Source organism: Leptonotus elevatus, chromosome 1, assembly GCF_054856555.1.
Source record: "Leptonotus elevatus isolate MCC_2025b chromosome 1, RoL_Lele_1.0, whole genome shotgun sequence".
In the NCBI taxonomy this organism is placed as follows: domain Eukaryota; kingdom Metazoa; phylum Chordata; class Actinopteri; order Syngnathiformes; family Syngnathidae; genus Leptonotus; species Leptonotus elevatus.
This window is the reverse complement of record NC_141239.1, coordinates 39,166,912-39,177,686: the sequence shown is the minus strand read 5'-3', so window position 1 is coordinate 39,177,686 and position 10,775 is coordinate 39,166,912. Positions and strand designations below refer to the sequence as shown.

The 10,775-nt window shown below is 39.8% G+C and overlaps 1 protein-coding gene and 1 long non-coding RNA gene across 3 annotated transcripts in view; both read left to right on the top strand.

Moving 5' to 3' along the window:
• Positions 1-1,009: 1,009 nt before the first annotated feature.
• LOC147182016 (uncharacterized) lies at positions 1,010-3,809 on the top strand. 2 transcript variants are annotated; one of them, XR_015095786.1, is made up of 5 exons: positions 1,010-2,493; positions 2,571-2,620; positions 2,706-2,756; positions 2,831-2,863; positions 2,947-3,809. It is a non-coding gene; the product is annotated as an uncharacterized LOC147182016 (long non-coding RNA). The 2 variants fall into 2 exon arrangements; XR_015095784.1 differs by having other exon boundaries at positions 1,010-2,620.
• Positions 3,810-9,733: 5,924 nt separating this feature from the next.
• LOC147182015 (annexin A13-like) overlaps positions 9,734-10,775 on the top strand; it is an 8,579-nt gene continuing 7,537 nt past the window's right edge. Inside the window, exons 1-4 of the mRNA XM_086098416.1 lie at positions 9,734-9,763; positions 9,959-10,034; positions 10,442-10,536; positions 10,615-10,775. The exon at positions 10,615-10,775 is cut by the window's right edge and continues 10 nt beyond it. Coding sequence (XP_085954542.1) covers positions 9,749-9,763; positions 9,959-10,034; positions 10,442-10,536; positions 10,615-10,775 — 347 coding nt within the window. The 5' untranslated portion in view covers positions 9,734-9,748. The remainder of the gene's footprint in view (positions 9,764-9,958; positions 10,035-10,441; positions 10,537-10,614) is intronic.

Genomic DNA, 10,775 nt, shown 5'->3' with positions numbered 1-10,775 from the left:
AACTTTCAAGCCAACTCAACTTTATTTAAAAAGCACTTTAAAACAACCATTGCTGCGTACAAAGTGCTGTACATAGACCAGAAATCAGTCATACAGTAAACACAAGTGAAACTAAATCATATAAATATAAGTAAATTGTACAAGACAGTAAATGGTTTGTATCCCCTGCTAACTTGGGCTGAGACAAAGGGATCCTGCTCAAATTTGCTACAGTTACTCCAAACGATCCCCGAGTCAAAGGCCAAAGAATAGCGATGTGTTTTACGATATAAAACATTGGATAGGGAGGGAGCTTGCCAAATATTTAGCGGAAGGTTGTTACAAATGTTAACTCTGGAGATTAATTTAAATTTAATAAAGCATAAAAAAAAAAAAAATTAACTCGGTCAACTCAGTGTGCAGCCAATCATGGATGAGTCACTGGTGGAAAGATCATTAACATGGACATGAGGTAGTTTTACTTTCTGATTTACTTGCTTGATGCTTGTTGGAGAAGAAAGTAATTAGCGCACTTTGCAGAGCAAAATTCAAATAGCATATTAATTGTATACATTTGGCGTATCATTTTAGAGCATGAAACCTCGCAAACCAATGCTGCTGGAGTGTCGTGCTCGTGAGCAGAACTAAATCTGTAAGGGAGAAGTTCTGAGAAGTGTTTCTTTGAGTCCATTTTGATCATTTTATTTGACAAGAGGAGTATTCTATTCAAGGGTAAACATACTTTCTATTTGATGATTTTACATTAATTCCAAGATTTTACTCAAGTAAATATCTGTTACAACTTGCTTTGAAGAAGAAAGTAAAAGCAAAAGTAGAAAAATATGCCCAATTGAGATTAATTATGGAAAATCTTGTGATTAATTTGTTACAATTTGTAATCATTTGACAACACTAATATGCTGGTACTTCCTCGAAAAAAAAAAATAATTTCCATAATTCTATTCAAAAATTCTCCGAACGTTTATTTTGACGGTTGCGGGCTGCGGCGTTCACGGACGGGCGGAACTTCTAGGCGCCTAAATAATTACTTACGGTAAGTGGAGACGTTTATCCACGTAGGGAAGTTCTGTCTGTTTGGGACCGCTGCAACCGGTTTTCGTCTTCTAAATTGTCTAAATTTTTACATGAGGTCTGAGTGAACAGGTTGTAGTTTGAAGTCGTTCAATTAACGGAGGGACGCGAAGTCCTTGATTTGGGATTTTACTACGACATTGAACTATACACGTACGTGGTGACGAGCATTGTTTACGGAAGTGCTGTCATGTTGGTTTATGCGCAGCTGAAGAAGCATTTTTAGACATACAGGTTGAAGCAAGGGGTTTTATTTTATTTTGTTTTGGGGACGGGAGTCTCTCCGCTGCGAAGTAATCGTTAGATCATGATGGTTATTTTATGGATTTTGAGAGGGATACGGATAGACGCGGGGGTTTTCTGCCGCTAAGAAATCTAGAGATCATGATAACTGCGCGCCTGCTAAAATATAGCAGTAATAAGAGGTCAGGACGACGCAGTGAGTTTATTTTTTACCGCTGGGGAGCATTCGATAGCACGTAATAGTTATTTTAAAGATGCGCGCCTGCTAAAATTGAGCAGTAATGAGAGTGAGGTCAGGTTGACGCTGCGGATTTGGGTTTTACCGCTGTTGATCGATCGAGAGATTACGTGATTCGTTATTTATGTATGTTAAATGTCTGTTATGTGTGTACGTTTTTGTGGTTGTCTGTGTTTATTCTTGTGAAAATGTTTATTTTGAGGTGAGGAACGAGTAACGTTGTCGAATAAATGTAACCTATTGAACTATCATACTACAAGTGAGACATCACTGAATTGATAAATATTAAAACGACTTGAATATAATAATAACTAAATAGGTGAATAATTAAAATAAATGATGGAGGGCGGTTTTGACCGCGACACCAAATGGTTTGACCTAAAAGTGCTTCCGGTTCATAGTCGGAACTTATTCTTGGATGCACAAGTTAAGAATGCTTCCAAGGTTTCAGTCGGAGCCATGCCCGAAAAACATCGACGAAAAATGAAAATACTGTTCACTGATTGAATGACGGCTTGCTGTGATAAAGGTTGGTTTTCACCGTTGACATCCGCGGTTTGCTTGGTATCTTTGATGAAAGCGGTGGAATTGGCATGCAAAAAAAAATAAAAAGGCAATCGCTGGACAAAATGGTACGAGAGAAGCATCAACCAGTGCTAAATTGAACGTTGATGATGGCAATGATGATGATGGTGACTACGAGGTTGACGCCGAAGTTGCAGCTTTGACGCGACGTCTTCGGCCACGTCATAAAGCGACACCGGTTAGCGATGCTAACGCCGGAAAACGTGGTGCACGACCAAGCACTTCTGCAAACGCGGACGTTGATTCGGATGATGAAGAGTACCCCGAGTCCGATGGATATTCTTCGGAGGAGTGGGTACAGTCTGATCTCAGAGACAGTGATTCGGAGAGTATTTCATCCTCAGAAGACTGTGAAGGTAAGCGCAAACTTGCTATGAGATACTTTTCCGGCACGCTGCTAGCACCTCGTGTAACGTGAATGTACAATTCATAGATCGTGGATCGTGCTCACAGCGACGTCCTACTGCAGTTTCCACGACAGAGGTATAAAAAACATGTTTTCAATACACCGCAACAACAAAAGAAAACGGTCTTTCGATATTATTGTAATTGTATATATTTCTTTTAGCTGTAGCTCATCGGGCTCAAGGTGACGCGTCTCACAGTGAGCAGAATAAAGGTAAAAAAAAAAAAAGATTCTCCAACATAGCACTCGTAAAATATTTGATGGTAAATGTCTTCTATAATTTACAGAATGTACATCAACCAGTGGATCCAAGAAAAAAGGTAAACATATATATTTATATATATATATTGCATCACACTGATCTAAAATAAATATTATATGATATTGAAATGTATATTTGCAGATCCCAAAAATTCTGGCTGGCATGAAGCAGGCTGGCAGCCAAACACATTCCCTTTTACCGAAAAACCAGGACCAAGGGGTGCCGCAGCAGAGCTGAATTCGACCCTGCCAGCTGACTTCCTGCAGCTGTTCATCACGGACGAACTTCTCCGGCACATTGCTGACCAAACAAACCTCTATGCACGTCAGTCTATGCAGAAGCAGACTGAAAGTCTGCCACACTGTAGGAGTCGTGCTTGGAAGCCAGTGTCTGTGTCCGAACTGAAAACCTTTTTTGCACTTCAATTTCTTACTGGGTATATAAACAAGCCCAGTATAGAAATGTATTGGACTCAGGATGAAATTGAAACAACACCATTTTTCAGTCGCGCGATGCCTCGAAACCGCTTACAGCTCATCTGGAGTTTCCTACATTTTAACAATAACGAGAGACACAGTTCAGACGACAAACTATTTAAAATCCGTCCTGTGTTCAATCATATTGTAAAAAAATTCAAAGAACTGTTCCAACCCGGGAGGAATGTGTGTATTGATGAGGGAATGATGAATTTTCAGGGACGTCTATCGTTCAAAGTTTACAACCCCCAAAAACCAATTGAATATGGAATCAAGTCATACATCATGTGTGACTCCCAGACAGGATATTGTTTCAATATGCAACCTTATGTAGGTACCAGTTGTTCTCTGCCTGATACCGTGTTCAATTTGCTAGATCGTCTGCCAGGAAATGGGTACACGCTCTTTATGGACAATTTTTATAATTCAATTGGCTTGTGTGAACGTCTCCTGGCAGCACGTATAAATGTATGTGGAACACTGAGAAAAAACAGGGGTGAACCCAGTGAGATCACTTCTCTTATAAACACTGGCCTTGGGGTGGGGGGGGGGGGGGTACTGGTTAGACACAACACAAGTGTTTTGGTTGTGGCATGGCAGGACAAGCGTTTGTTGAGGATGGTGACTACTTTTCACAATGATGAAATGCGGACAGTGGATGTGTGGCGGAAGGCACTAAAAAAAAGAGTGCCTTTCCCGAAACCTGTGTGTGTTTTGGACTACAATTCCACGATGAATGGCGTGGATAAGATGGATCAAAACATCTCTTACGACCCATTCACGCGGAAGACGTTGAAATGGCACAAAATATTTGTTGCATATCTGTTTCAAATATGTTTGTTCAATGCCTTTATCCTGCACAAAGCAAAACATCCTGGGAAATGTCAACATTTTTTGGAGTTTATCCAGCAGGTGGTGAGAGGGTGGCTCTTACCACAAGACCAGGAGGAGGACGTTGCTACAAGCATACAAACAGAAGAACATGAGGAAGCCAGACAGAACACCAGGTCACCGTATAACGATCCTGAAAGTCGACTTGATGGCAACATGGCCAAACACACACTGCAATACATACCTGCTACCCCCCGGAACAAAAAGCCAGCAAGAAAGTGTAGGGTCTGCATGCGAAGGGGCATTCACAGCGAAACAAATCTGTGGTGCAAATCCTGCTGTGTCCCCTTGCACCCAGGGGAATGTTACACTATATACCACACCAAAAAAAATATTGTGTAGTTGAAACATCCACACAATTGTAAATAGTAACACATACACACACCACACATGCACAGTTGCACACGTTTGTTTTATTACACTGTTGAATGTTGAATGTAAATAAACGTATTTTGCTATCAAAAAACACTTTTTCATTCTTGGTGGTAGTGTTTTATAGAAGTAAAGCACTATTTAGGTGTTTGTGGCATCATTCATGGACAAAAAGAAGTGTAAAATTCACTAGAGTGCATGAAATAATATCGTTTCACTAAAAGCTTGATTTCTCCGTATTTTTGTCCAAAACAAGCGCATTTGGATGAAACTAACCATTTTCTATTGTTGATTACTAAAGAACGGAATAAGGTAGAAACAAACTTTTTTTTCTGATGAAAGATGATGTTGTATGTGTGTTTCCATAGTCCAAACAGAAAATTTTCTGTGGACACACAGCATCCCTTTTCTGAAAACGTCTGGCAGTCAAAGAGTTAACTGTATGTTTGGTGTTGTTTTTGAGTAGATAAGACTGGTGTGATAACGGCGTTTGTTTTTCGAAAGGGAATGTGGTAAAACAGGTTGTGTGTGTGTGAGATAGCAGTTAGAGTACAATGTGTCCTCATAATGGAAGTTTTTCTCTTTTCTAGGCAAGAAAAGAATGATAAGAAAATAACAACAGTATTTAAAGGAAATTGCTGAGTTAAAAATTTTTGATTCGATTTTTTTTTAGTGACTGAATAGAAAGTCTTTAAAACTATACTACTTTTGATACAGAAAATAAACTTATTAACTTTCTCTTTTCTAGGCAAATGAATAAAGAAAAATAAAAGAATAATAGCATTTTGTATCAAGCTATAATGAGTTAACATAATTATATCTACACAGCTGTGGCTAGATTTAAGATAGTTGAATGAGAAGTAATAAATGTTTTTAAAGACAAAATAATAATAATAATTTTTAATATTTGTTTTTTCTCTGAGTGTGTCATTTCAGAACGGATGCAAAAGTTCCAAAGCAGATGGGGGCTTGATGGTCCTCACTGATTACAACCTGTAAACGAGATACGCCCCCAGCTGCTGCTATATTGTATTCGCAAGTATTTCTAGTAGCTATTTTGAAGGGCATTCCCAAAAACAAGCTATGGTATAGTTGAAACATTTTTGAGAAAGCAGGAAGTGAACTATCTTGCTATGATCTCATCTTCCTCTGTCTGTCGGTTGAGTGCATTGGATCAGGCAGGTGCATTCATTGGTCGAGGTGCGCCCCTGGGAGGGCCGATATGTGTCATCGGGTCCACGATTGCAGACAGCAACCTCCAGCGTCTGGGTGGACGTGGCAGAGGTCAAAGAGCTTCACGCCGCAGCAGAGTCATTCCCCTGTGCCATACCGACAATGATGGTGCTCAATTCCACAATTCCCAGTGACTGTGCACAAGCCTCGTTACAGAGACATCTCCCCTACGGCTGTTTTGACTCCAGTGAACATCTCAATGCCTGCTTTGAACATTGCCTGAAACATCCGCCGCCCTGCCATCTGCTGGCCAAGACTGAACATTGACTACTCAAAGCTTATGGTCTCATCTGGGATGCGACACCTCCGGTCATTGATATGGAAAACTGGTTGTATGCAAGGCATTTTAATGTGTCGGATGGGGAGATGTGATCTATAGCAAGGTATTTCAGGAAATTGAAAACAACATATGTGAATTTGAAATAGGATGATTGGTAAAATTTATTTCAATCTTAATTACTCTATTTTCCGTTACTTGATGATTATTGGGTTTAGCCTACTAAATTTTAGCCTATTTTCTTGGGAGCATCAGTTTCTGAATTGGTACAATGGGAATTTAACAAATAACACAGAGTTTGCTGGTTTTTGTATTACTCTTGTGTTTTATATGACCCACTACTATGTAGAAGAGGTGGGGTTGATTAGTATTTTAGGAATAATTGACGGTTTGCTCAAAGTAAGAGTGTTGTGTTATTTTCGGCTCTAATTATATGCTTATTTTACCCGTTGAGAAGGTAGATATTTGTAAGTTTCGTGTAATTCGTATCCTGAATTAGATTAATGTAGCTACCTCTATTTTTTCATGACCCCAAAGTCCTTACATGCTAGTGTCTTAAATTGTATCTGTTTGTGCTCATTTTAATTGCAGTGACCTGAAGCTCTCTCTCTCGTTTGCCTCACAATTGCCTGATTTAAAGGTTTTTGTTATTTACGACTTCTTTTGCGGAAAGCTATAGTCTGGTATTCCTTATTTATGAGCTACGAAGTCTCTGTGTTTCCTCCCTTTGCAATACCATCTGTCCACCGCTACATCTTTGATAATTTTATCGTGTTTGAAAAGATCGGAGTGGATCTTTGTCAAAAGGAGGGTGTGTACACATGATAGTTCATATTTAAGAAATTAATTAATGTAGACGAATTAGTAGATTAAAAAATGAAAAGGTTGCGGGGTATCAGCCTATACCCTAACTGACTGTAAGGGATTCTGAATGTGATAATCCACAGTCTGAATTGAAATCCACAGAGGAGAATCAAGCTGTGACAGAAAAGTAAGTTTGAGAGGGGACAATAATGAAGCATATCGCCAAATGAAGCTAATTATATTATATATTTTATCTCAGAAACAATTGAAAAATGTAATGTTTGGAGCCCAGTGTTTGCAAAAGATAGAATAGTATGAATATGTGAGCCTCTCCCCAGCGTGTTCACGATCTGGCCGGCGTGATCTTTCTGGGTTGAGATTATATATGGATTTGCTGGTAAAATGATTCCTTTCAGGATGGCTAAAGGCACATTCATGCAAATCTTGAACAGTAAATATCGTGGTAAAACATTTGATTAATCATTACATACATATTATTATATGGGTTTCCTAGAAATTTTTGATCAGACGATGGAACCCATTTGAAAAATTAATATTTACAAGCTCTTTCTGTTGTATTAATGAATGTGCGAATGTCATTAAACTCAGTCAAAGGCTGGGCTCTATTTCAATGTCACACAAATAGATATTTTCCTGTTCCAACAGCTCAGGACCTACGGATCTTAATCAAATAACATTTACTAATCCCAACTAACAAAAACTACCAGATGCTCTTTCAAAATAAAGAATATGTATGTTTATAAGTGACTAAATGAAAATGTTCTGCACCCAGAGGGTCTGGATCCCAGGAGGTGAGGGAGAGGTTATCTGTTGTTCAACTGTCCAAAGGAGGGGGAGACATCATTCCACATCTGGTCTACAAGGCCGCCGGATCCATCCCAGGCTCATCAATCTCACCACCTCAGACCGGGAAAACAACATTTGCTGAATCATATCAGCTGATCGTCTCCAAAGCATCATTCCACGAAGAGGCACATTTGCGGGCAGAATAATCCCGGTGACAAACAAAAGGACCTTGGGCAGTCAGTCTACCCTGAGGTCCTTAAAGAAAAGAAAAAAACTAACACGACACTCTTTTCATTCAACAAAGAACTTCATCACGAGATGGCTTCGAGGCGGGAAAACATCTTCAAATGCTGTCACATGAAAACTTTTTCTCATGTTGATCCTCTAAAAAAATGTTTAAATGTTTATTTTGGGCTCTTTTGAGCCCAATTGAAGGAATGTTAACATTATTAACATTGTTTTACTGTTTCGATTTATATTTTAACCGTTTTGATTTTAGTTAGAGCTGTGTAATAATAAGACAACAGTTAATTCAAATGTTATTCAATCTATAGTCCATTGTTCTCTTCTCTGGGAAAGAGATGTCTAAGTTGTTTCTGAGTTATCTAAATGAGTAATGTTTGGAAGTTCACGCAGAGTTCTGTCCATAAATTATCTGGTCCAGGAGGTGACGGGACCAATTATTTACCCACATCTGTAGTGGACTAAGATACGAGCTGAAGATTTATTATCTGTTTTGTATTTCACTCTTCCCACAAGGATGAAGGAGGGGGACATTATTTTTTGTAAACACTGCTTTTATATAAGTTAGGATGAGTCCAAAGCAAGGGCACATTTGGGGACTCCTTCTGATTCAGCAAGGGTCCAGAATGGCTTTAGAAATTTCTAAATAAAATACTTGCAAGTAAGCCTCTTCACTAGATCTCAACTTTGAGTTTTATTTCAACACGCAAGAAAACGTTTTGGCTGTTTTCAACAGGGGAAAGGATGGATGGTATTTAAAAAAAGAAAAAAGAAAAAAAAAGTCAATCTTCAGTAGTTGGTTGGGAATCCCTTTGCTTTCATCATTACCTCGATGCGCCGTGTCTTTGTCTGCGGGTCCTGGAAGCCCAGGCTTTCCTGACGCTTGCTGTCAGCTCTTTGTTTTTGGGTCTGGTGGCCTTCATTTTCCTTTTGATAAAAGTGGATTGTGGCCCTCGTTTTCCTCTTGTAGTACAATTTGAATGCCCTACATTTTCACTCCCTGGACATTCAGACACCCCTACAAAATGGCGTGACCTCTTTGTAGGGCACTATATATGGAGTAGGGCAGACGCGTATTTAGTGAACAATAGCACGGAAATTTTTTTGGAGTGTATGTATATATATATATATATATATATATATATATATATATATGTGTGTGTGTGTGTGTGTGTGTGCTCTCCCCCCCCACACACACACACACATTTGATTGAAAATGGTTTGATCCAGCTCGAACCCTCCCACCTGTGCTTTTGCTTACAAGCACAGACCAGCAGAGCGCGTTGTTCTCCTCGAGTCCAGTCACAGGATATGTCTGTTTAGTTGAGTGAAAGTGGTCCTTAATTTGACCAGGATATGTGAAAAGTTTCTTACCTTCTACCACCCAACACCAACATGTTATTTTCATTACTAGTCTCTATTTTTTGCTTCTCAATCATGTTGCTACTTGCTAATGAGGTAAACAAGTAAAACTACCCCCTAACCACTACTATCTACCAGCCACCCCGCCCCACACACTCTTTGTAGCACACAAACATCCACATAAACCGTAGCAGCACAAATGAACGAAACTGATTAGAAATATTGTGACATGAATCTCTCTCAATCCAAAATTGTAAGAGAACTTATTGAACGTCTGTAGCTACTGACAGGACGGGACAGGGCTGTTCTCTCTGCAGGACTTGGCACTCCTTCACACCATCATCATCCTCACCATTTTCATCACACCCTCCTCCACACACAGCGCAGCACACCACACGCGTTATCCGAACACACAACAAACACACTCATAACCTTTCCTGTTCTGTTTCTGCAACAACACACAGTATTGCGGACCAACATGGGCAACGTGCAGGTAAGATGGCAACTATTCGATACTACTCGTTGAGCTGGAGGGGAGGGGGGGGGGGGCTCATTTCACATGACGTCCACATTATGTGCATCATATGCATTAGAAATATTGTGACATGAATCTCTCTCAACCCATAATTATTATCTTGCTGTTTACAGAGACATTTTCACTGTTCATGTCTACTTTTGTCATTTCTAGCCTACAGTTGTCCCATTGGAGGACTTTGACGTTACAGCTGACATAAAGGCTATTCGACAAGCATTCGTGGGTTTCGGTGAGTTTATTTTCTCGTGCCGATCATTTATGAACACATTAGTCTGATTTCTTCTAGGGCGTTTTGTTCAGAATAAACAGATGTTAAAAATAGGAATGTGACTTAAATTAAGGCTAGCTCAGTGGTTGTCTGTTCCTGTTTCACCTGTTGCACACCCTCACTGCAACTGTCATGCACCGGAAATTCTGGTTTGGTTATGGGAGACGCCACACCTTAGTGAAGCATTGTGTTATGTCATTACAAACACGTACTGCATGTAAGAATGTAAAATATATAATACAATTAGAAAAAGTAAATTTTCAAGGACAATAATGATCTTAGTGAGTTCCTCCTTTGTGCTTGGACAGACGGATGAATAGTTGTTTGTAAAATGTTTTGTTCTAAAACTGCAAATGTGCTCCTTGCAGGCACAGATAAAGAAGCCATTATTAAAATCTTGGCCAATCGCTCGGCAGCCCAACGTCTGGAAATCAAGCAGGCGTATTTTGAAAAGTTTGATGACGTGAGTACCCCGCCCTTCCTCATCTTGCCCTCTGTGTCAACATCAGCGCACCGTGCTACAATATGTTTGATCATTTAGAAATTAGAGGAGGTCCTGAAAAAGGAGTTGACTGGCAACTTTGAGAAAGCCATTATTGCTATGTTGGACCCTCCTAATGTCAATGTCGCCAAGAAGCTGAGGAAGGCCCTGAAGGGGGCGGGCACAGATGAAGCCGTGCTGGTGGAAATCCTGTGCACGGC